The sequence below is a fragment of the Lissotriton vulgaris genome, chromosome 9 (genome assembly GCF_964263255.1).
Source record: "Lissotriton vulgaris chromosome 9, aLisVul1.2, whole genome shotgun sequence".
NCBI lineage: Eukaryota > Metazoa > Chordata > Amphibia > Caudata > Salamandridae > Lissotriton > Lissotriton vulgaris.
In genome coordinates, this window is record NC_141697.1 from 440039477 (window position 1) to 440063203 (window position 23727).

A 23727-nucleotide genomic window follows, 5' to 3' on the forward strand; every position below is an offset into this window, starting at 1 on the left:
GACCATTTTAGGATTTATTTTTTTTGTTTAATAGCCCTCGCCAGGAGTACTTGTGTTTTCACATGCTTCGAGTAAGCAGAGCTGTAAATCATGTTCTTATCTTGTTACATTTTCTGAGCAGTTAAAGACTGAGATTAAATGTTAGACACTGTTTTCATATGGCGCCTGTTCCATGCCCCAACCCCCTCCCTCATCGCTGCTTGACCCACCTCTTCACGCCCTTCCTCATTGCTGCTTGCCTCCACCATCCTTCATTGTTGTGACCAAGCGCATGTGTTGCTGCCGTACTCCGAAGAGGCGATGTAAGTTTTAGAGTTGGAATGCTCACCGTTCTCGCGTCCACTCACGCTGTGCGTGTGCCTCACGCAAACAAGCAATTTAGTATTGGATTTGTTTTTGGGAGGACATTACAGCTCTTTACATGAGTGCCCAATTACATTTCACAAGTTCAGATACATTTTTTTAAGCATGGGGCGATTAACTGATTTGCCAATAATTAATCACGGGATGTAAATTGGGTCTCTGTTGGCACACTGCATTTCCACGGGGCAGGCGTAGTCTGACCAGACTCCTTCCCGCAGCAGGTTCCATAGCGCAGTTTACCACCACCAGTCACCTGGGCCTTACTTCCTTGAGTGGTGCATCACTTCCTGCGTCCTTTGGCTTACCTGCTTGTCCCTGTATCAGAGGACCTCCGTTATTCGTATTGGCTAAGCCAGTGGTTGTTACTTGTTGCCTTTACTGAATGCACCTTGTGTGCACAGGGCTCAACCTCCTGTGCTGACAACTGGGCAATCTGATCTCTACTCTTCATACTCCAATCCTACATCTCTACCGCCACCTGGGGCTACAAATCTGTGGTGAATGATTAACCTGAAGACGGGGTCTATCTTCAGGCTCCGCACCACATCCCTTTCATCCAAACATGAAATTTTGTGTGGCTGGTATCAGTAAACGCCTCTGGGAGGGGAGGGCAAAGCCTTCCGTTACTACGCTAAATAGCCACTCCATAACACATCGCTAAATGACAATAACATTGACAATGCCAATACATCTCGGATTGCCAAGACCCATTGACTTTGACAATGCTTGTTAGGTTTGGCCTCTATGGAGGTATATCCTATTGTGAACCCAGAAAATGACTATCTCTGCATCCGAAAGTGAAAGTGAGAAGAATAGTCTCATCTATTTTTTGTGAGGGTGCAGACAAATAGCTGTACATGCCACCGGAAGCGCCTGAGCGCTACCTCAACAACACTGATTCCCTATGTGATGTATTTTGGTCTTTCGAGGCATCATAAACATTGCCTGGGTGGGGAAAGGGTCTTTGTAACTATTGTTGGATAACTACTGGTGCTTTTCAGTACCTTTTAGGTTTTGGGATGTAATCATGATATCCCTTCCACCGAAGTTTTCATATTGACAATGCATTATTTGTTCTAGCTTGGGTTAGAGTGTGGTCTTGGAAGAGAACCACAACCTCTATCTAACAATTTCTTTACACTGAGAACATAAAATACACAACAGCTGTGGCAGTGACACCTCTAACTTATAGTTGTATTGCATATTTGATTTTGCTAGTGACTTTTGTCCAGTTGTACCATTAGAAGTGCTACACAAATATATTTTTTGTTGTATCTATTAATTTGTTTTGCGTAGTTTTATTTATATATATATATATATATATATATATATATATATATATTCACTGAAAAAAACATAGGTTATAGACCATATATAGTTAGGAATTTGCATTTACAAAACCTTGAAAATTCACTGAAAAAGCCATAGGTTATAGACCATATATGGTTGGGGATTGGCATTTACGGAACCTTGTTTTGCTCGCACAAAGCCGTTGAGATTCGCGTATATAGTTGGTTGCACTGGCTATATATCGCGCACCCGCAGTCCACTGCTGATGATGTCACATATTACATCATTCATGACATGGTCAGTGACATCGCTGGTGACATCACTGATGACATCTCAAGTGACATCACTGATGACATCACTGATGACATCATCCAGTGACTGTATGTTTCTGTAAAGTTAAAATATGTCTTACATATTGAAGAATGAGTGGATGTATAAGTGTCTGGATGAAGGATTTAGTAGGTGCATGACTGACTGTATGAGTGAGTGATTAAATGTGTCTCACTGAGTGCATGGGTTAGTGACTAAACTATCTTAATTTGTACATCATTATGTCTGTTCTGTAAACTGCTGCATGTGTTGATCAGTAGCTATATGAGTAACTATATGGGTTATTGATTATTTGCCCAAGTATTTGTATGGGAGACTGAGTGTGTGTGTGGGTGGCTGGGAGGTGTATGACTCTGTGCATAGATGTGTGAGCAGTTGATTCACTAGATGTATGGGTTCAAAAGTGCATGTGGAAACAGCTGTATGGGCGGTTGACTGTGTGCATGAGTGTATTGGTGAGTGAATGGATATCTCAGTGCTACATGTCAAAGTAAGTACATATGTAAAACACAGTACATGTGAGAGTTGACATATATAAATAACTGTGCATAAGAGCCAGTGAATGTGTGAGTGGCTGTATGGATCATTGTGAACTTGTATCAAGTATTGTATAAGTTTTGTATAAGGGAGAAAAGATGGTCGCCTGGTAGGAGCTCCTGTGAGGAGCTCCCAGCGCTGGGGTTCCCATGTGGGCATTAGCCCTGTTAGCGCCTACCAGTTCGACGGAACGAAAGAAGAAAAGAAGACCGGAACGAAAGAGTAACCGGATGGAATAATTGGAATGACATCTGGATGGATATCTGACCCCTGTAACGCCCCGCGCTCGGATCATCGACTCAGACACCTCATCACCGACGCGGGAGCCTGCTGAGACGACACGGCGGAACACCCTGCCGACATCGCGGACCACCCTGCCACCAGCCCGGCACCGGATTCAAGGTGGCATAAGAACCTCACATCACAGGGGTAGCTGAAATCCCAGGAGCCTAGTCCCGACAGCTCGACGACTTCGGAGGGCTGGAAGAGGTCCCCCGCTACACAGCGGAGGAGGGCACTGGAGATCGACTGCTGCCTCATCCCTAAACTGCGGCGGAAACTGCAGCTGAAACGCCAAGAGCCTGTTCCCGACAGCCTAGAGACTTCGAAGGGCTGGAAGAGGTCCCCCGCTACAGGGCGGAGGAAGGCACTGGAGAGCGGCTGCATAGGAAGCTAAAAGGACTACACGGCATGCATCGGAGGGCACCCCCGGCAACATAGGAGGGCACCCCCCGAGAGCCTGCTGTGCTGGAACAGCCCGCCCGCCCGCTCCACCGCATGGATTCGCAGTCTCTGCGAGCCACAGCGAGCGACGGACTGAGAGCGCCCCCCCACCTTCCGTTCCGCGATGGAGGCTGCTAAAAAGGAGCAGTCCCCCCCCCCCCCCCCCCCCCCATCCCCCCCACGCACCGCAACACCGGAGACAAGTCACGGGCTCAGGATAGGGATGCGCCCGATGGACATGACACCGCCGAGCAGGGGAGAGGCTGAGGAGAGCCCTGAGAGCCAATTCACAAATAGGAGCAGATCGTAAGGGAATGAGGCACATTACGGATTAATGTTGGGCTGCTGAAAGACACTACGGACACACAGAGACTTGAGGCACTTGTTTGTCTCCTTCCCGCCTATTCACTGGTAATCTACCTCCTTGGTTCAAAATGGCTGGAGCCATAAACCTGTAGCAGTAAATCCTCCCACCCTTCCCCGTACCTCTGTCCACGTGGCTCTTCGCTTTGGCTCCCCCACACAGCATTCCTCCCAGATAGCTCGAGCATTGCGGGCTCTGTTGGAAAGTGAAACTCCTCCCCCTATGCTGAAAGCAATAACAACAGACAGAGGACTATATCCCCACCTCCCCTGCATGCATGAAGGAAAAGGGAAACTGCAACAAACAAAGGACTGATGTCTCTACCCCACCTACTTGGCGGACATGTTTGACTGGTCTCTCTCAGGGACGTACTTCCTGGATTAGTCACTCTCTGCCTTATCTGAACACTCGATAAAAATTTCACATTCTAGTTTGATCACAACTGCTGAGCACTTGGCTCAGTTACTTATCTACACCATCTTGTGATAGAATGCCTGCCTATTTTGTATCATTTTAACTATATTCTGATCATGTTTGATGCACGGAATACTACCTCATATGTGAAAGAATGTCTGCCTACTATTGCAATCCACTCCCAGCTTTACTCTGAATACTCGTAATGCATTGTTATAATTCCCCTCCCCCACAACGTGGCCACTCCCAATCCCATCTCCCATCTTAAGCTATTTCACTGCATCTCATATACAGGTTGGCTTTGTAGCTACTTTTTGTATCATTCATACTATGTGTTCTTACTGTATTACCTGTTCTGACTATGCTCCCCCTTGTACTTCTTATGTAAAGCGCTCTGATATCCGCAAGGATCTTGTTCGCGCTATATAAAACTTTCAAAATAAATAAATAAATAAATAAATAAATAAAGGGGTATTTATTGGTGTTGCCTGCTTTACTTCCCCTTCTGGAACAGCCGGCCCTCCTCAAATACCTCATTATTTTACGACGCTTGAAAGGTTGGACCAATATAAGCCATGTCTTTCCTGGACCGAAATCAAGCATCCTAGGACCGGTTTACAGTCCAGGAAAGATATGGCTTGGCAGTTCGGGCTGGACTGTTCCCATGAGGCACAGGGTCAAGGCTGATTTGCATATGGCCATGTCTGAACTGGGGTGGTGTGGAGTGTAAAAAAACGATGGATTTAGGCCCAGATATCTGTACTGGGGTGAATGTATGACCTTGTTCTGCATTCTGTCCATCAACTGTTATTTTTGCATTTGTCACTCCGAGTGGGATGGCTATGCTCAGACATGAGTCCCATGCTCTCCACACCACTGGATTCAAGCTATCCTGGTTGAAGACGGCTGATAGCCAGAAACCGGTCCTAGGATGCTTGATTCCGGTCCAGGAAAGACATGGCTTGGCAGTTCGGGCTGGACTGTTCCCATGAGGCACAGGGTCAAGGCTGATTTGCATATGGCCATGTCTGAACTGGGGTGGTGTGGAGTATGAAAAAACGATGGATGTAGGCCCGGATCTCTGTACTGGGGTGAATGTATGACATTGTTCTGTATTCTGTCCATAAACTGTTATTTTTGCAAAAGCTTACATCAGCATCCCAGGTATGTGTTATTACTGTAGCAGTGTGGCTGCCTAGCATCTGCCTTTATCAAACTCCTAGAATTTGACTTCAAAATGGCCAAGAGTTTTCTTGGCCAAACAAACCTGCTTCATACTGCCCCTTGTCCAGTGGCTTCTGTCTGTCGAGCCTGGAGTCCGCCCACACCAGTTATAGGTGGGTACATCTACAGAGACCCCAGGGACCTCAAGTGTCGAATGTCTAGAAGAACGTTTATGGGGGCAGAACATGGTAGAAAAGGGTGATGTCCTCGTTCAATCCAGTTGCTTAACTATACCTAACATGTGTAATCTGATCACCATTTTTTATGGCTTGCCTGCTTCAGCGCATGCGTTAGCAAGAGAATTTTCCACCAGGGGCTTGGAGCCCTCCTAGTGCTTATCATTCTTTAGCTTCATTGTCACTCTTACTTGCTGCCTCACAATTGGCAAGCACTTACTGGCTTCACTTCCTCTTCTTTCAAGTAGAGCATGAACCAAGTACTAAATACTTCATCTTGATGTTGGTCCTTCTGCTGTGATTGAAGTACTGTTTTTAGGTCTCTCCTCTCAATGCGCATGCGCATTGAGCAGAGCGAGACTATAGGGCTTTAAACAGACTTTACCCGACTGGCGATTTGGTGCTGTGCCCGTGTGGTTTTTGGTCAATGTGCAAGCACATTGACCTAAAATGCGCGTGCACAGGACCAAATCGCCGTCTGTTCCCTCAGCCGCACTCCTCCCACACCCCCGCTCCGCCCCCTCCCCTGCCTGCCGTGCCGCATTTCTCCTCCCCCCCCACAGCAATGCCCTCAGTCTTGGCTGGCTAAACTACTCGCCTCCTCCTCCCGCTCTCCTTAATCCGCTCTCCCTCCTCCCACACCCCCTCCCCTGCCTGCCGTGTCACTTTTAAATCTGTATTTCCCCCGATACACGGCCGGCCGTACTTTCACTTTCACGGCCGGCAGCCGCAGGCCGTGTCTACTTTTTAAAAAAACTTTAAACACAACTCCGGGTGACCTCCCACACCCCCGCTCCGCCCCCTCCCCTGTATGCCAATGCTTGTTTATCTTTGTTGTGCTAGCACAAAGTAAAAGGTGAAAATCCAGTGCGATGGAAATTTTAAAATGCGGATGCGCTTTTATTTGCCGTGAGTCGAAAGGCTTTGACCTAAACCACATTGCCGTGAGGGGAACGGCTCCACTCGCCCCAACATTGCCATGGGCTTGCCTTGACCCACCATCCAGGAACTTAATTTCCCAGCGACCCCGGGCCAGCGCACCAACGTCACCTAAGCGCACGGAGCCCTAACAAGCGCTGCTGGTATCCCCCAGTGCGAGACGCGCTTTTACTCGCCATGAGGGGGAACGGCTTTGCTCTAAACTACATTGCTGTGAGGGGAACGGCTCAACAAGCTCCAACATCGCAGTGAGGGGAACTGCTTGCCTTAACCCACCACCAACGTCACCTAAGCGCCCAGAGTCCTAACAAAAGCACTGCTGGCATCCCGCGGCACAGGACTAACCCGGGCAAAGCTCGAGCCAAGGGCGGGCCACCCCAGAAGAGGCTGGGCTGGACCACGCCTCTGTCTCCTGCCCCTTGACTGTGATCAACAGCAGTGATACCCCTCCTATTGTAAAGGTACTGTAAGCCCCCTCTCTTTCTTTTGCATCTGTGTGTCGGACTGAACAGGACATAGATTGTTGATACTGGACGTTATTCTTACGAACTGCCAATCAACGTTTGGAACTTTGGGCGCATGGTCTATTGTACTATATATTTGCCAGCTCATGGTGTTAGTCTTTGTTCTAGTCTTTATGCCCGTTTCCAACTGTTTACACATTACATTGCTTTTTCCTTCGTTGTTACATACTTGAATCATGGGTAAAAGAAAGTCCATGGAAGGCAGTGGGGGCGGAGGAGAAGAGGGCAATAGTGGTAGACATTGTAACTGACAAAGCTATTAATTTTGCTACTTTCAAAACCAACACATAAATAAAAAAAAATTCATTTACAATACCAATAGCTCAAACTTTCCTAATGCGAGACCTATTGCATTTCCAATGCTTGTTCTTTTTTCTTCTTACTGTTTCTTCTTCCCTCCCACCCCCTTGTCTGCAATTTTTCTTCCCTATTTCCGTTGTCTGTGTTGCTTTTTCCCTCACTCTGTCCATCTTGCATAGTTTCTCCCACCACCCACCCTCCTACTGTCAGTATTGCTTATTTCCTCCCACCCTTCTTTTGTCTATTGTTCCTCACCCCATCTGCCATAAGGGGAAAAAAACTGAAATGATTGTCCGCACTGGCCTTGTTGTAGTGCTTTGCTCCCCGTCTCGTTGCCAGTTTCACTCCCACCCTCCCTTCCGTTGTCCATGCTGCCTACCCTAAGAAAGAAAAAAATGCAATAACATGGTAACCGTGGGCTGCTACCTAGCACTTTATTTTTTTACAGTTAACCGTACCGCACAGCAGCCACCCTGCTTTACAACAGGACTGAAAGACATTGTTAACTCAATAGCTCTTTCATAGGTGAGACCTATTGGCCTTAACAATGCATGTTTATTTTACCTGCCAGGAGACCATAGTTCCAAAGCCAAACTTGCTGTCCAGATAGAGGGAAAGCCTTTCTCTCTTCCCCCTTACAGATCCGTATCCTCTACGTTGATACTAAAAGCATAGTTACTGAAGCCCATTTAGTCACTGCATGATTGCCTTCCACTGTTCTTGGTGCTGTCATCACTGCTTTACCCTTGTTACCAGTGGGGAATTGTGTGATGAGTAGTCAACATGGCGTATTGCAGACCTATCATGATACAAAACTGCTTTCAGTGTTGTTCTGTGTATTGGTTGTGGATTGATGCGATCAAATGTATTGGTTCTAATGGCAAATTCCTTATAATGCTAGTGTACGAAGACTGTTGTTTTACGTTGAATTTCTTAAAAATGCTTACACCAATTTTAACCAAATCACAAAAAACCTGCAAAATCATACGGAGACCGTGCCAGGCGATTGTGGTTGATTGTGGTTCTCTTTTTTTTATATGCGTGCTTTCACATAAAAAAAACCGAATGATCCTAATAGGGAAAAGTTTCTATTGGTTTGTATAGTTAATAATTCCATGATAGTAATCACTGTTGTAACGCTTTACTTGCAGGCAGAAGCTGCAGGAAACGAGGAGGCTATTGAATTTTTCAGTCAGCTATACATAGATAAATGACGGGTAAGAGATGCAGCTTAAGCATTCACATATTTCAATTTAGGATACATCAAAGTGTGAGAAAGTAATATAGCTATTAATGGTGATTGCGTATGGGTTGGTAAGGGCATTCTGCTAGGAAGACTGTTGATCAAAACCTATTACCAGAGAAACGTTCACTTGGGAACACAAAGCAAGTAGCTTCAAAGAGCACCAAGTAAAGTTGTGGCAAATAGTGATGCTTTGAAAGAAATTATATCAGAACTGTGAAAATGTGTCTAAAACATAGGGGAGCTGAATATGGGTAATAATACAAGTAGCAGACCCTCATTCCCACTAGGTTCCGATCATTCCAACTTCTGGTCTTGAGCTTTGCCCTACAGGTTTTTTTCAAGTGCAATTTTGAAATCATCCCTGACACACTTTGTAGTGGATTTCAAAAATTGTCAAAAATTGTCCTGCACTCACTACAGTCTATTGGTGCAGGAATGTTTTGTTTTCAATGCTCTCTATTCAAGCTCACTTGATGTGATTTTGAAAAAGAGGTCTTGAAGTCCAATCTGAAGGCATTAGTTGCCTCTAACTGCGGTAGTAGAATTATTTGGGTTCATGAAAGCTGCATTGGGTTTTACACACTTTTATGTTGCCAGTTCGTCTATGAACTAGGTGCAAAGTCTAGGGACTTGTACATCCCAATTCTTTTTTTCAACTTATGAGCATTTCAAAGTGAGAAGGATTTGAATTTTAAATAAAAGGTTTTGCAGAAACATTACAGTTCTGTGAGAGGCTGCTCAATGTAATGGATTGACTAGCACCACTTAACACCGATTGTCTTTACCTTGTTACGTGACCCCACCTCGTGTCTCACCCCTGAAAACATTGGCAGCCCACCTGCAGTTCTGGTTCTCATGCTCCATTCTGACCTACATAGTGAGTCAGGAACCTCAGACTGCTTGCTTGATCGCACACTCTGCACTGTTCTCTGTAACCTTCCCTGGTTTATCTTAACCTGTGACACTAGGAGGGATAAAAGTTTCAACAAGGTCCTGCAGTAGGTAAATGCTGGAAATGCAGAAGCAGGCTATCATCGCAGACCGCATGCTAAAGTTTCCACTAAGCGTGACAGTGAACGGGGCAAAGTCTGGAAACTTGGTAAAGACAATTAAAAAAAAAAAGTGTTCTACTACATTCATGACATTTTCTACCCAACCGTAAGCCGAATCACCTTTCTGAAAATCATCTTCTCCTGTTGCACATTCTTCTACAATTTACTGTACAACAGATGTTCCCTATATAGGTCCTGTAGATAGGGATCCATTCTACAATTTCAAGATCACCGCCTTCTATGCAGTTGAGCTCCATTCAGATCTATTGCACATATGCCTAACCTACCAATTTGAGAGAGTTCACCAGACATTAGTCTAGACTCCCTTATGCACTGCGCTTATCACTCGAAGGAGTGTAAATCAAAAAAGATTTTAGTAGTCGTCAAAGTTAAACAATTCAATTAATAATTCAACACAATATTCAAGCATCAATAAGATAAGCCTCGAGTTCTTGCTTGTTGTAATGATATTTCTTTATGTGAAGTCAAAAGTTTGTCCAAGGAAAATGTTCAAAGTTCACATAATCCCAACGTGGAGTAAGCAATTCTTCAAAAACAATTCAGTTTAAAAATCCCAATGCATTTCGGGCTATAGGGACAGCCCTTCGTCAGGGGAATCTAGGAAAGCAATATCAGGTTTTAATAGAAGTTATCTTAACTGCAGACTTTTATTCAACAATGGAGAATGCGAGGAAGACAAGATAGGAAAATATAGAGTAAAAAGTGAAAAAAGAAAAGGATGAATAAGCTGGAAGAGCACAGTGAGGGTGAACGAACAGAGCTAGGTGGTGAATAGACTGTAGGAAGCGAACGCAGTGAAGTGGTGTTCAATGAAGCATAGATCTAGTCTGGGTGAAAGAATGAAAAAAGTGCAACAACAAGTGAACGGACAGTTGAAATTGAGTGGCCAAGCAGTGAAAAACATTGTCAGTTACATAAAATGGCAATCGCTGATTGATGGTACCAGGTAATGTGAAAACATAAAAGTGAAGGAAACCCCGTAGCACCAAAGTGCCCCAGAGATATCAGAAGTGGGTGCAAATCCCCTTAGCACCCCTGTGGCACTTTTTGTGGTACGGTCCTTGGTAGTCCAAAAGGAGCACAGTTTTTCTGCTCGTGTTTTCTTAACTTATAATTTAAGAACTTAAAAAGCTCACATCTATACCATGTTTTTTCTCTTTCTTTCCAAAAGGTATTTAACAGGAGTCTTCAGCATCAGATACCTCCTGGCGTCACTGAATGTTACATGATCCCTATAAAAAATATGTGAATCAATTGAACCTTAGTCCGACACAGCAGTTCAACAGTGTCACGTCCTCAGAAACCCTTGGAGTCCATTATAGACTAAAATCTGGAAATGAGTGTGAAGGAGCAGACGTAGCTGTTGTGCTAGTTTGAGGACGTCAACTTTGCTTATCTGGTCTCAGCCACTTCTCTATATCTCGTTATGTTAAATGATGTATGCGTCCTTGAAGTCAAGATTGTGCCTTTAGCGTAAACTATTGTTTGTTTTTTGTTGAAGACAGCACTTTCACACTAGTATTTAAACTTTTTCTGGAAGTATGTTCAGAAGTTGCTCATTTAAACTGTGTCCCTAACCCCAATACTACAGACAAATATTTAGACTCCAGTTTTAATAGGAAGGTGTGATTCAAAGTTTGATGGTATATCCGCTGTTGGAATGCGATAAATGTTAACAATTGACTGGGGGGTGAACATCCTGCATTTACCACCAGTAAAAGGCTTTTTGGTAAGTGCATGGGGAGAAACTCAGTAAACTGGTGGTTATTGGTTTGCTTTGACCGGTTTCTGCCCTGAAAACCTATTCAGAAGGTCAGCCCCACCACAAAAGGTAATGCTGCTGCAAAGGTATATGCCTTGATTTTGCCAAGTAATCTTAAATGATCACCAGTGTTTAATATTTCCTGAAGCACATTCTGGGAAAATTATCCATATATTCGAGATTTAAAAAAAAAAAAACACTGCACGCTCGGGAGAATGTAGAAATAGTCCATTACTGTGCTAAGCAGTATTTATAAAGCCTTCCCAATCAAAAGGCAACATTTCATAGCAATATTTAAATGTGTTCAATGTGAATTTATTTTTCATTCAAGATTTGCTTGTTGCATATACGTATTTTAGCTATATTTGCTTGTTTTATTATTATGGGTAATTGACTTGAAGAGTTCACATGAATGTGTTTTGGGTAACTACCTCTGGGTAACAGAAATCCACTGCAGCCATTGATGTATGTCACATGAGCTGCCACCAGTTCTTCCCTGCTGTAAAATGATGCATTTATTTTTTAGCACAATGTTGTGCTGCCTCATGTTACATTATGTCCTTGTTAGCATGTTCATTCTCTGGACCGGTCTCATCTGACATTATGCTAACTAGTTTCATACAAGAGTGTTTCAAATTTGAACTACGAAGACTAGACTGCCAAGTTTATGCATCCATCCATCTTAAAAATATTGTCATCATTTTAATTTTTAAATATCTCCACATCCAACTGTCCTTGTGCAGGCCTCATGTTTTTTGCTTGGCTCGCAAGCCATTGCTTGTTTTCTTGGGCCAGACGTAGGAACACACCGATTGCAAGTTGTGGGTACAAATGATGCCCGACCTTTGCTATCTCCCCATCATTTTGTAATGTGTTCTAGGTACAACCAGGTCTTATTTCAAAGTACCCACTTGTAGGGGTTGCAGGACAACCTGCCTTAATGTATCTCAACTAGGTAAGTTGCTCTTTGTAATTCTATGCTCTACCACCACAGATGACTCCCCTTCATGGAGCACCTCAACTTCCAACTCCAAGCAAACAGCAAAACCACCATCCAAGGCACCATCGCCTACAGACCCCCAGTACCCTGCCCTGTATTCTGCAATGCCATTCCTGACTTTATCGCCATTGACTCAAAGCTGTACATCTTCCTAGAAGACCTCAACTTCCATCTTGAAAACTCAGAAGATGCCAACAATTTCAGAGAAAATATGGCCAACCTCTGACTCAAACAGCTGGTTAACCACACCAAAGGACACATGCTTGACCCTATTGTCTCAGCCAGCAGCAATGTAAAATACACCCACAGTGAGGAGCTCACCTTGACTGACCTCCACTGCGTCCGATCCGGCATTTCAGAACCCCCAACGCCTCTGCCTCCACCAAGACACAACACAGCTGGGCAAAGGTATCCCAGCAATGATGGACTAATGCAGGCAACTCCTGCTTACCCACCACCACCGAAGACACAGAACAAGGTGTGGGACAACTTTTCCAATTGAATCAGATCAAGCGCTGACAGTCGCACTGAAGAAACACACCAAACCCAAGAAACATGCACAACACCCTAACTGGTTCGCGGCAGAAAAAGAAAACCGAGAAACTAGACTGCGGACGGAAGGAAAGATGACGGCACGCTAATAAGACCTTCTAGGACTGCAAACACTTTCAAGATACCCTCAACTGATACCACTACCTGAAGAACACCAAGAAGACCGCCCTAGCCACCCACGTCAAAGACTGCTCCAAAACAATAAGGAACTTTTTGACATAGTCATTGAGGTCACCAACCTCTCTGCAACCAAAAACATCACACCCTTGTCATCTACCTGCTACACCCGTGCATACTTTTTACACAACAATATGGACACCATCTACAAAGACCTTGCACCCCTGCCTCTTGCCAAGGACCGCATCACGCCGATTGACACACCCCCACAACAGCTCACCTCATGGAACAAACTCACTGAGAAGGAAACCGTGTCCATCATGAGATCCATCCACTCCCGATCCCCAGCAGACCCCTGCCCACACCATACAATCAACCTTGGCAATCTGCTCATCAGCAAATAACTCACCAAGGTCAAACTCCTCAATCACTACGGCCCTCTTCCCCCAGGAATGGAAATATGCAGACATTGCCGTAGCTGAAGAAGCGGACCCAGGAGAACCTAAAAAGTATTGACCAATCTCCCATCTCAATTTCTCAGCCAAGGTCATCAAGAAAGCTATCAACATCCATCTCCCTAGATATCTGGAGAACCATAACCTTCTGGACCCCTTCCAATCCAGCTTCAGAGCTAACCACAGCAGCAAGACAGCCCTAGTCGTAGCCACGGACGACATCAGAATGCTGCTTGACCACAGAGAAACAGCCCTCATCCTATTTGACCTCAGCAGCTGAATTCCGTTCTTCCTTGGCGTCATCTGTTTCCAGTTTCTCCTTGAACGCCGCAAGTTCGTCTTCCCGCAGAGTAAAATCCACACTTCTGGTGGAAGACTAGACCATTTCCCTGCCCAGCTCCAAGGAGCACGCTGGCAGCCCTTTGGATTTCTCACCAGGCTCTTGCGTCTTGTGTAATTATTTTATTATAATATGTAGCCACTTTATGCTAATGTGTTCCGTCAATCACATTTGTGTTTATGGATATCAACTCATAAAAAGAGTATTAAAAGAAATCACATAATTTTGGCAACATATTTGAGGTTAATTTGTTTATTTAGATTTTTTTTGCTTTCAAACATTTCTTCTATCTGCGAGATTTATTATAACACAAGCTTGGATACAATTTAACAAATAGGTGTTAGGGTAATGGGAAGTGTCTTCCTATCATTATTGCTGTATTTTTATAATTTGTATAAATTGTGTTCTCCATTTTGTGACATATAAAGAAAACAAGACGTGTAGACAGTGTTGCAGGTGTTTTGCTTCAGATGTTATTGTAATATACTACATAATCTCAAACACACATACTGAGAGCCAAACACATCACAGACTTCTGTACCTGGAAATTCCTACACATGCTTGTAGCTCTTTTGACACTGCTCCTTCAACACACAGAGATAGTCCAGTATATTAGCTAATTCTGCTGCTGCCCCAGTAATGTGCATTCTTACAAATCCTTTTAGTTCACCCTATATCATATTACTAATATTTTTACCCCTGCTACCATCCAATGCAATAGTGATACTGCTACTGATGATATTACTATTAGTGTTACTAGAAGCCCTACTAATAGTGTTGGTGATATGTCTAGTCATATGGGTTCTTTAGGAGTAACTGTCACCACTTCGCATGGCACTACTACTATCATTGCTGCTACTGATGACATTAATATGGTTAATCTTGTGTTCGAGGCATGTGGGCTGCTGAATTCATATCTGTGCATAGATCGCCGCCTAGTGTTGGGTCCGGATGATTGCACATTGTTGTCCTGGAAGAGTCTTCGAAGTATCACGAGATAGGTGGCTCCTCCCCTGGACTACAGTGCGCATGGGCATCGCCTCCATCCCCAGATTGTTTTTTTCCGCCATTGGGTTCGGATGTGTTTCGGTTCCCTCTGTCGGAATCGATAGTTGTTAAACTTTTCTACTCGAGACCCAAAGGTCTGTAGGCTGAGCGTCGGTATCGTTTCGTTCGGGTTTCTTGTCTGTTTCTCAGCTCCGAACTCTTGCTACCCATCCGCGTGCTCTCGGCGCGGACGGGCCTACTCTACGCTCCAGCCATGGAACGAACTCCGTTCAAGAGGTGCCCGGTGTGCGCCTCCAAGTATCCACACCTCGATGTGCACCCTGTGTGCAACAAATGTTTGTCACCGGACCATGACAAAGCCAGATGTATGGCCTGCTCGAAGTTCCGGTGTAAGAAAACTCTCAAGATTCGTCGGGCCGCTAGACTCCAGGCCCAGTTATCGGCTACCCCGGCGCCCCCGCCAGACAACATCTTCGAGGAATTTGTTGAAGACGACGACGCCATACAGGTTTCGGACTCTAGTCCCGCGTCCGAGGGGGATGCCTACGACGCGGGTGATGAGGACTTTGACGAAGCCGGCGACGAGGTAGGGCCATTGCCACCGTGGGGGATAGCTCGGAGGAAGAGCATCCCCGAACTGACTCGGGGGTCAACCCCCTTCATGCGGCCCAGGTCGAGGGATCGCCTTCGGGCCTTACCCAAGACCTCGTTACTAGTCCAACAGCTCCGCCTCCGGGCCCGGTCACGGACATTTCTGAGGCGCCACTCCCGTTAACAAAAACAAAAGTGAAGCCATCGGGATCCACTCCCCCGGTTTTGAAACCGAAAGTGAAAGTTGCGCTGGTGCAGAAGGCTCTGGAGGCGTCAACTTCCAAACAATTCAAGATGGCCGACTTGAAGAGCCACGCCAAAATGGCCGACCCGAAGCCCTCAGGGTCGACTCCGAAGGCTAAGTCGACCGATGCGGCTGCGTCGGCGCCGAAGATGGTCGTGGTCGATGACCCGAAGAAGGCTCAGAAGAAGCGTCAAGGCGATGCCGCGGCCCAGGCTTCGCCGGCACCGGCCCTCGGGGACAAGGAACGTGATGTGTCGGCTCCGAAGAAGATGCCTCTCGCCGAACTGACTCCCGACTCGGGGAGATCGCTCGAGCCGGTCAAGCCCTCTCCAGCCTTAACCAAAAAGGTCGCGGAATCCCTGCAACGGCTTCGGAAGGACACTGTGGTTCCCGAACCAGGAGATGTGGCACCGAAGCACACACCTAAGCCCGCGAAGGCGCAGACGCCTATCCGCTTTACCCTGCAGCCGAAGTCGACGCCGAAGGCTTTCGCTCAGAAGCATGGGTCAGGCGTGCCCTCGAAGGAGGTATCAACGCCCAAAGCGGCATTAGTGGTGTCGAAGCCTCGGCTCCAGCCACTTGCAGAAGAAGAGCGTCGAGAGGTAATCATCGACGCCAATACTGGGAAACTGTCTCTCCTCAAAAGAAAAATCACCACGGAGCCGGTGTTGGATCATTTTCGGATTCCTCTCAAAAATAAGAGGGATTCTGCGGGTACTTCGGCCCCGATAGAGCCTATGTCTCCACAAGCCTTAGAACACTCGCCAACGCGTTCCAATGCAGGGGATGCTGACGATGAGGAGGTAGAGTACAACTATCCGGCGTACTCTGATCCGGAGGAGGAACATGAACCTTGGTCTGCCGGAGGCGACCCAGAGGACCCGCAGTCGGGTCAGGAACCGCAGCTTTTTGCGGCCAAGACTTCACCGACGGAGGACTCGGCAGCCTTCAACGCTTTGATTGAAAGAGCTGCAGCTAACCATGATGTCGAGCTGCACTCAGACCCTGTGGATGTGGACTTTTTGTTTGACACTTACTCAGTGGCTGAAAAGTCAGTCAAGACACTGCCAATGCTCAAGGGAGTGCTGAAGCACGCAACGGAGGTCTTCAAGGAGCCCACTCGGGCGCGTGTCATCAACCCTCGCATTGATAAGAAATATAAGGCAGCGCCCTCGGATCCAACATACATCAAGGGACACTTGCCACAGCACTCGTTGGTTGTATCCAACGCACGAAAGAGGGCGAACTCGCAGACCACTGGTGACGCTCCTCCCCCAGACAAAGAGTCAAAAATATTTGAGGCCTCAGGGAAACGGATTGCTGCACATGCAGCTAATATTTGGCAAATCTCAAACACACAGGCCCTACTTGCACGCTATGATAGGGCTCATTATGACACCTTAGAATCACTACTGCAACACTTGCCTGACCAGTACAAGGAGGCAGGAGAAATGTTACTTCAGGAGGGAAAGCTCATCACAAACGCTTCCATCAAGTGTGCGCTGGACGTGGCTGATACAGCCTCCAGGGCCATCAACACTAGCGTGTTGCTGAGAAGACACGCATGGCTTAGGATATCGGGTTTCAAACCGGATATACAAACAACCATCCTGAACCAAACAGTTAATCCTGACCACCTGTTCGGCCCAGAGGTGGATGCGACCCTGGAAAAGATGAAAAAAGACACAGACACTGCAAAATCTATGGGGGCCCTCCAGTCTCAGCAGTTTCGGGGTGGTTCCTTTCGCCGCTCCAATACCAGAGGCACCTCAAGGGGTCAGGCATCGCAGTCCACACAGTATTATAAAAGTAATACCCAAACCTCATACACCAACAAGGGTAGAGGTGGCTACAGAGGCAACAACGTCAAGGGCAGGGGACGTGGAAACAACAGCTCCAGGTCCACCACCGCCAACAAGCAGTGACGTCTTGTCACTGCCCCCCGACCACACAACACCGGTCGGGGGGAGACTCCAGCAGTTCCTGCCCGCGTGGAAATCCATCACCACGGACAGGTGGGTCAAGTCTCTTATCCAGTACGGTTACTGTCTGGAACTTACTTCCACTCCACCAAACATACCTCCAAGAAGCCATCCTATGTCCGGCGAGCATTTGCACTTGTTGCAGCAGGAAGTTCAAGTCATGCTGCAAAAAGGGGCAATAGAGCTCGTCCCTCTGCAGGAAAGGGGAACAGGGGTTTACTCCCTGTATTTTCTAATCCCCAAAAAGGACGGATCCCTCAGGCCCATCCTGGACCTCAGGCCCCTCAACTGGTACATTCTCTCGGAGCACTTCCATATGCTCACGTTACAGCAGGTGCTCCCTCTGCTTCAACAGGGGGACTTCCTGGCTACGCTGGATCTAAAAGATGCATATTTTCATATCCCCCTGCATCCTTCCCACAGGAATTATCTCAGATTTACGATTCAAGACCAGCATTACCAGTTCAGGGTTCTGCCGTTCGGGGTCACCACGGCGCCAAGGGTTTTTACAAAGTGCCTGGCGACTGTGGCGGCGCATCTACGACGACAAAACGTCCACATCTATCCTTATCTGGACGACTGGCTCATTCAGGCAAAAACAGAACAGCAGTGCGCCGAACACGTGTCCCGCACCATTCATCTCCTGCACGATCTGGGATTCTCTCTGAACTACCCAAAATCCCATCTCCAGCCTGCCCATGTACGGCAGTATCTGGGCGCGACGGTAACCACTCTGGCGGCCACTGCGCAGCCAAACTCAGTGAGAATCGCCAGTATCCAAATGCTGATCCAACGATTCAGGCCCCAGCACTCGCTTCCAGCGAAAGTGTTCATGCAGGTGATAGGCATGATGGCCTCCTGCATCTCCATTGTCCCGCACGCGCGACTACATATGCGTCCGCTTCAGGAGTGCCTGGCACGTCAGTGGACTCAGGCTCATGGGCAGCTAACAGTGTTTGTGAGCGGTCGGGCGTACAACTCTCTGCATTGGTGGAATCCACAAAACCTTTGCAAGGGCCGACCGTTCCAGGAGCCTGTGCCACAGATTATCCTGACAACGGACGCTTCTCTCCAGGGATGGGGAGCTCATGTACTCCACTACACAGTGCAGGGACTATGGACACTACAGCAAAGGAAGATGCACCTCAATGTGTTGGAACTGATGGCAATCTTCATGGCCTTGAAGGCGTTCAAAGTACATCTGTGCAACAAGGTCGTGTTGATCCGGACGGACAACATGACAGCCATGTACTACATTCAAAAGCAGGGAGGCACACTCTCCGCAGCTGTCTCATCTGGCTCAGAACATGTGGAAGTGGGCCATTCAGAGGAACATCTTCCTCATGGCAGAGCATCTCCCGGGCAAGGACAACCAGATGGCGGACCTGCTCAGCAGGCACAGCCATCAAATGCACGAGTAGGAGATACATCCATCAGTACTCCAACCGTACTTCCAAAGGTGGGGTCATCCAGAGATAGACCTGTTCGCCACAAAGGAGAACGCAAAATGCCAAAGCTTCGCCGCCAGATTCCCACATCCGCAATCACAGGGCAATGTGATGTGGATGAACTGGTCAGGCAGATTTGCGTACGCTTTTCCCCCAGCACCTCTGATACCGCTGGTGGCACGCAAGCTCAGGCAGCACTCGATGACTCTCATCCTGGTTGCTCCAACGTGGGCTCGCCAACCGTGGTACACCACGTTTCTGGAACTCTCCGTGGTACCGCATCAAAGGCTTCATCTCACTCCCAGCCTTCTGACGCAGAGCCATGGCGACATTCCGCACCCAGATCCGCAACAGCTCAACCTGGCAATCTGGCTCCTGAAGTCCTAGAGTTTGGCTACCTCAATCTTCCTCCCGATTGCATGAACATCATTCGGGAGGCAAGGAAGCCCACTACTAGAGCTTGTTAAGCGGCTAAATGGAAGAGGTTTGTCATTTACTGTGTTAACCACGATATTGACCCGCTAGATGCTTCCATTCAAAACATCATTTGTTACCTGTTCCACCTGTATCAATGCAATTTGGCGTACTCTTCCATCCGCATTCACCTGTCTGCTATGGCAGCATACCTCCAGAATAGGCAACACCTGTCACTTTTTAAGGTCCCTGCTATCAAGGCTTTTCTGGAAGGACTCAAGAGAGTCATTCCACCAAGGACCCCACCAGCTCCAGAATGGAACCTCAATGTGGTTCTTACAAGACTGATGGGTCCTCCCCTTGAGCCACTGCACTCTTGTGAGCTTCAGTTTCTGACTTGGAAGGTTGCTTTCTTAGTAGCAATTACATCGCTACGGAGGGTTAGCGAGTTGCAGGCGCTCACCATCCAAGAACCTTTCTTCCAAGTACATGCTAACAGAGTTGTGCTCCGCACTAACCCTAAATTGTTACCCAAGGTTGTATCTCAATTCCATATGAACCAGACAATTGAGTTGCCGGAGTTTTTCCAAAACCCAGAGACGCTGGCGGAGCGAATGCTCCACACCCTTGACGTTAAAAGAGCCTTGATGTACTACGTGGACAGGACAAAAGATTTTCGCAAAACCAAGCAGCTTTTCGTTGCTTTTGCCTCACACCACAAGGGAAACGCTATCTCCAAAGCTGGGATCGCTAGGTGGATCGTGAAATGCATTCAAATCTGTTACGCTAAAGCTAAACGCACTCTCACTATCCCACCAAGAGCCCACTCCACCAGGAAGTTGGGGGCCTCTATGGCTTTCCTAGGTAACATTCCCTTAGAAGATATTTGTAGGGCAGCCACATGGTCTACCACACATACTTTCACTAAACATTACTGTGTAGACGTGCACTCCAAACAGCAGGCAGCTGTTGGTCAGGCTGTTCTCAAAACGCTTTTTCAGACTGCTGCAGCTGGCACGGGCGGCCGCCGCTAATGGAGGGACTGCTATGTATTCTATGCACAGATATGAATTCGGCAGCCCACATGCCTCGAACTGCAAATGCTACTTACCAGTATGCATCTGTTCTTGGCATGTAGGGCTGCTGACATTCATATCGCCCACCCTCCTCCCCGGCGCCTGTAGCAGCTGCAGTCTTCATATATGTATATGCTCATAGCATGGTCATCACTCACATACTTCACTCCATCTCTGCCAATGGCTAAAAACAATCTGGGGATGGAGGCGATGCCCATGCGCACTGTAGTCCAGGGGAGGAGCCACCTATCTCGTGATACTTCGAAGACTCTTCCAGGACAACAATGTGCAATCATCCGGACCCAACACTAGGCGGCGATCTATGCACAGATATGAATGTCAGCAGCCCTACATGCCAAGAACAGATGCATACTGGTAAGTAGCATTTGCATACTACTATACATCCTACCTCTACTTGAATGAAAAAATGTTTTAATACTACTAATTTGTCTAGTTCTGCCACTACTGGTGCAGATCTTGAAAAGTACTCTTTAAAATAAAACTACTGGGATTGAAAGAAATGCTACTATCAGTGATACTACTACCACTTATTCTGCTTTTGCTACGGTCACAATTAGTGGTACCGTTAGTAACCACATTACTAAAGTTGCTGATACTTGTGCTGCTACTGTTATTGAACTTACTATATAACTATCCTTACTATCATTGATTGATCTTGCAGCCACAGAACCTCTAATATTAATGTCCGTGATATTACTTGTGAGCCTTGTTGGTAGTAGTATTTGTAGTAATAATAGGACTAATATTAATATCAATTGTAAGACCATTAATAATACTTGTAGTGATAGTTCTTAAAATAGTAGTACTATTAGGATTGAGCGTAGTTAGTTGGGTTAGACAGTGGTACTTATGATAATCCTTGATTTACCCCTACTAGTTATATTACTATTGGTGGTTGTAATATGGTACTATTGGTAGTATTAAGAATTCCTGTAAAAAATCCATTCATGCAGAATCTTCTTTATTCACTAGCTAAAGATCAAGCAAATCTCAACTCAGTTGAAATAAATCCATTGGCTCCCTGTCATAATCCTTCTCAGATGCTGTTATATTATGTACAAATCACCCCAATGCTTGTGGAATTACATGTCATTGCACCTCAGGCTTGCTGTTTTGTTTGTACAGTTCATAGAGGTTGTCATAATTTACCCTTACATAATCTTTGTTCCATCCTGATACCATTTTAGACTATGGGCGTGATTTAGGTATTGTCAAAGCACAGTCCATCAGGGTAGAGTACAAATCATCAGGGTGGCAAAGGACATTATCTCTGCCACCATGATGGACTACTGTCCGGGAAAATTACAGATGGCCTCTGGCCCACCAATTACCTCTGTACATTGAAAGGAACTGCAGTCACAGGGGTTCCCTTTAAGGTAAAAAATGTTTGGTTGATGACAGCTATCAGTTTTGATGGCAATCATCCATATCTAACCTTGTTTTTGTTTTTCATAAACACACTCCCAAAGCAGTACTTTATTTTTTAACAACAAAAAAATAATGACCCCCAACACCCTGGCAGTTTTCCGTTCGCTCACAGCCTTTACTTGGCGGTGACAGACCAGCAAAAAGGAATATACAGTGTCTATCCTAACTTGGGTTGATATTATAACTGTGTTAATCCTATGGCCCCTGCTCTGTTTTTCTTTGAAAGTGTCAACTTGGGCTCTGTTGACAGAAACCTTACGGGTGCCCATCTCAAAATGAGGCATAGGGACCTGGTAGTCTGTCGCAAATGTGAATGAAAACCGTATCCCGCAAACTCTAAATCAGGACCTAGAATTCTTTCCTCCCCCTCATTTCAGTGTTATGCAGTTTTTCTGATGTCTTCCATATTTATAAGTATGTACTGTCCTGCAATCTCATTGTAAACATACCTGCATTTCTTAGTATCTTCACATGTTGGCTAGTTATCCTATGGCCACGCACATTGCTCCAGTGCACTGTTTAGCTAGATTAGTTCTATACAAGTATTCCCAATAATTGTTTTTAAAAGTACTAGTACCAGTATGGTTGTATTGCTACCAGCAGTGCCTGTAGAAGTAATGCTGCTGTAGGCTGGATCAGTAGTTCTATACCAGTGGTAAAACACTAGTTGTTTGAAAGTGCTAGAGTAGTATTGCCAGTCAGAAGAGTAAGAGCACAAGAAGTTATGGTGTTGGGGATATGTTTGATACATGTATATGTTGATGGGGGTGGGGACAAGATTGCTTCGTATTTTTCTATAACGGTAAAGATACAGGAATTTATTATACATAAGCTTTTGAAAGGGGGAGGACCAGAATCTGAGGGACACAAAGTCTTGGAGGATTAAGGAAGCAATGTTTCAGGTACATAAAATCGTTGGTGGAACAGAAAAGACATTTAGACCTTTTATATCAATCTGTTTCCATATAATGTATGTGCTGCTATACTTTCTATCCTTCTGGTTTCAAAGTGGGTCTTAACTAGCTGATAATGAAATAAGGTAGCTAGATGTATAGTGTTTATGAAGGAGAAATCAAGTGTAAATTTAAGCACTGATTGAAAGGGAAAACATAATTTATTTGCAAAACAATGTGTCTTTGAATGTATAATATCAATAGTAGAATTTTAAAATGTTTTAATGTGACACTGGGAGGAAAGACAGTATATAATCTATGGTTTCATGTTATGGGTCAACACATTTATGTATTGTAATTTTCTACTTTTTACAATTGTATTTCTTGGTATTGATGTGAAGAGCACAATAAATGACATAGTTAAAAATATAAGAGTAAGTGTACATTTTCCGAAATTGCTTAAATAGTTTGATTTGTTAAAAACATAGTATTTTTACAGACTTTGTTTTTTATAAGATATGAAAATTTCGTTTAAAATGAATTGCATTTGTATTTATTTTATTTACTATACATTGTTAAAGAAACTGTCCGTGTGTACTTGTGTTAGTTTTTTTTTCTGGATTTGAGTCTGAAAAAGAAAACGTTTGAATATTTGTGTGTGTGTGTGTGTATGTGTGTGTGTGTGCATGTATGTGTGTGTGCGTGTATGTGTGTGTATATATGTGTGTATATATATATATATATATATATATATATATATATATATATATATATATATATTCTACAAGAAAGATGAGCCGAACTAACAGCACCATGAAGCAAGCCCACCATCTAATCCTCTTTTCATCATGTGTTCCCAGCAAAGATTCCAGCGCAACACCTTTCAACTTCTG

The 23727-nt window shown here is 45.6% G+C and overlaps 1 protein-coding gene across 1 annotated transcript in view; it reads left to right on the plus strand.

The window, feature by feature from the left end:
* LOC147690254 (60 kDa lysophospholipase-like) overlaps window positions 1-23261 on the plus strand; it is a 363203-nt gene extending 339942 nt beyond the window's left edge. Inside the window, exons 15-17 of the mRNA XM_086937891.1 lie at window positions 8336-8401; window positions 10675-14613; window positions 20876-23261. Of these exons, the coding sequence (XP_086794017.1) occupies window positions 8336-8398 (63 nt within the window). The 3' untranslated portion in view covers window positions 8399-8401; window positions 10675-14613; window positions 20876-23261. The remainder of the gene's footprint in view (window positions 1-8335; window positions 8402-10674; window positions 14614-20875) is intronic.
* Window positions 23262-23727: the final 466 nt, after the last annotated feature.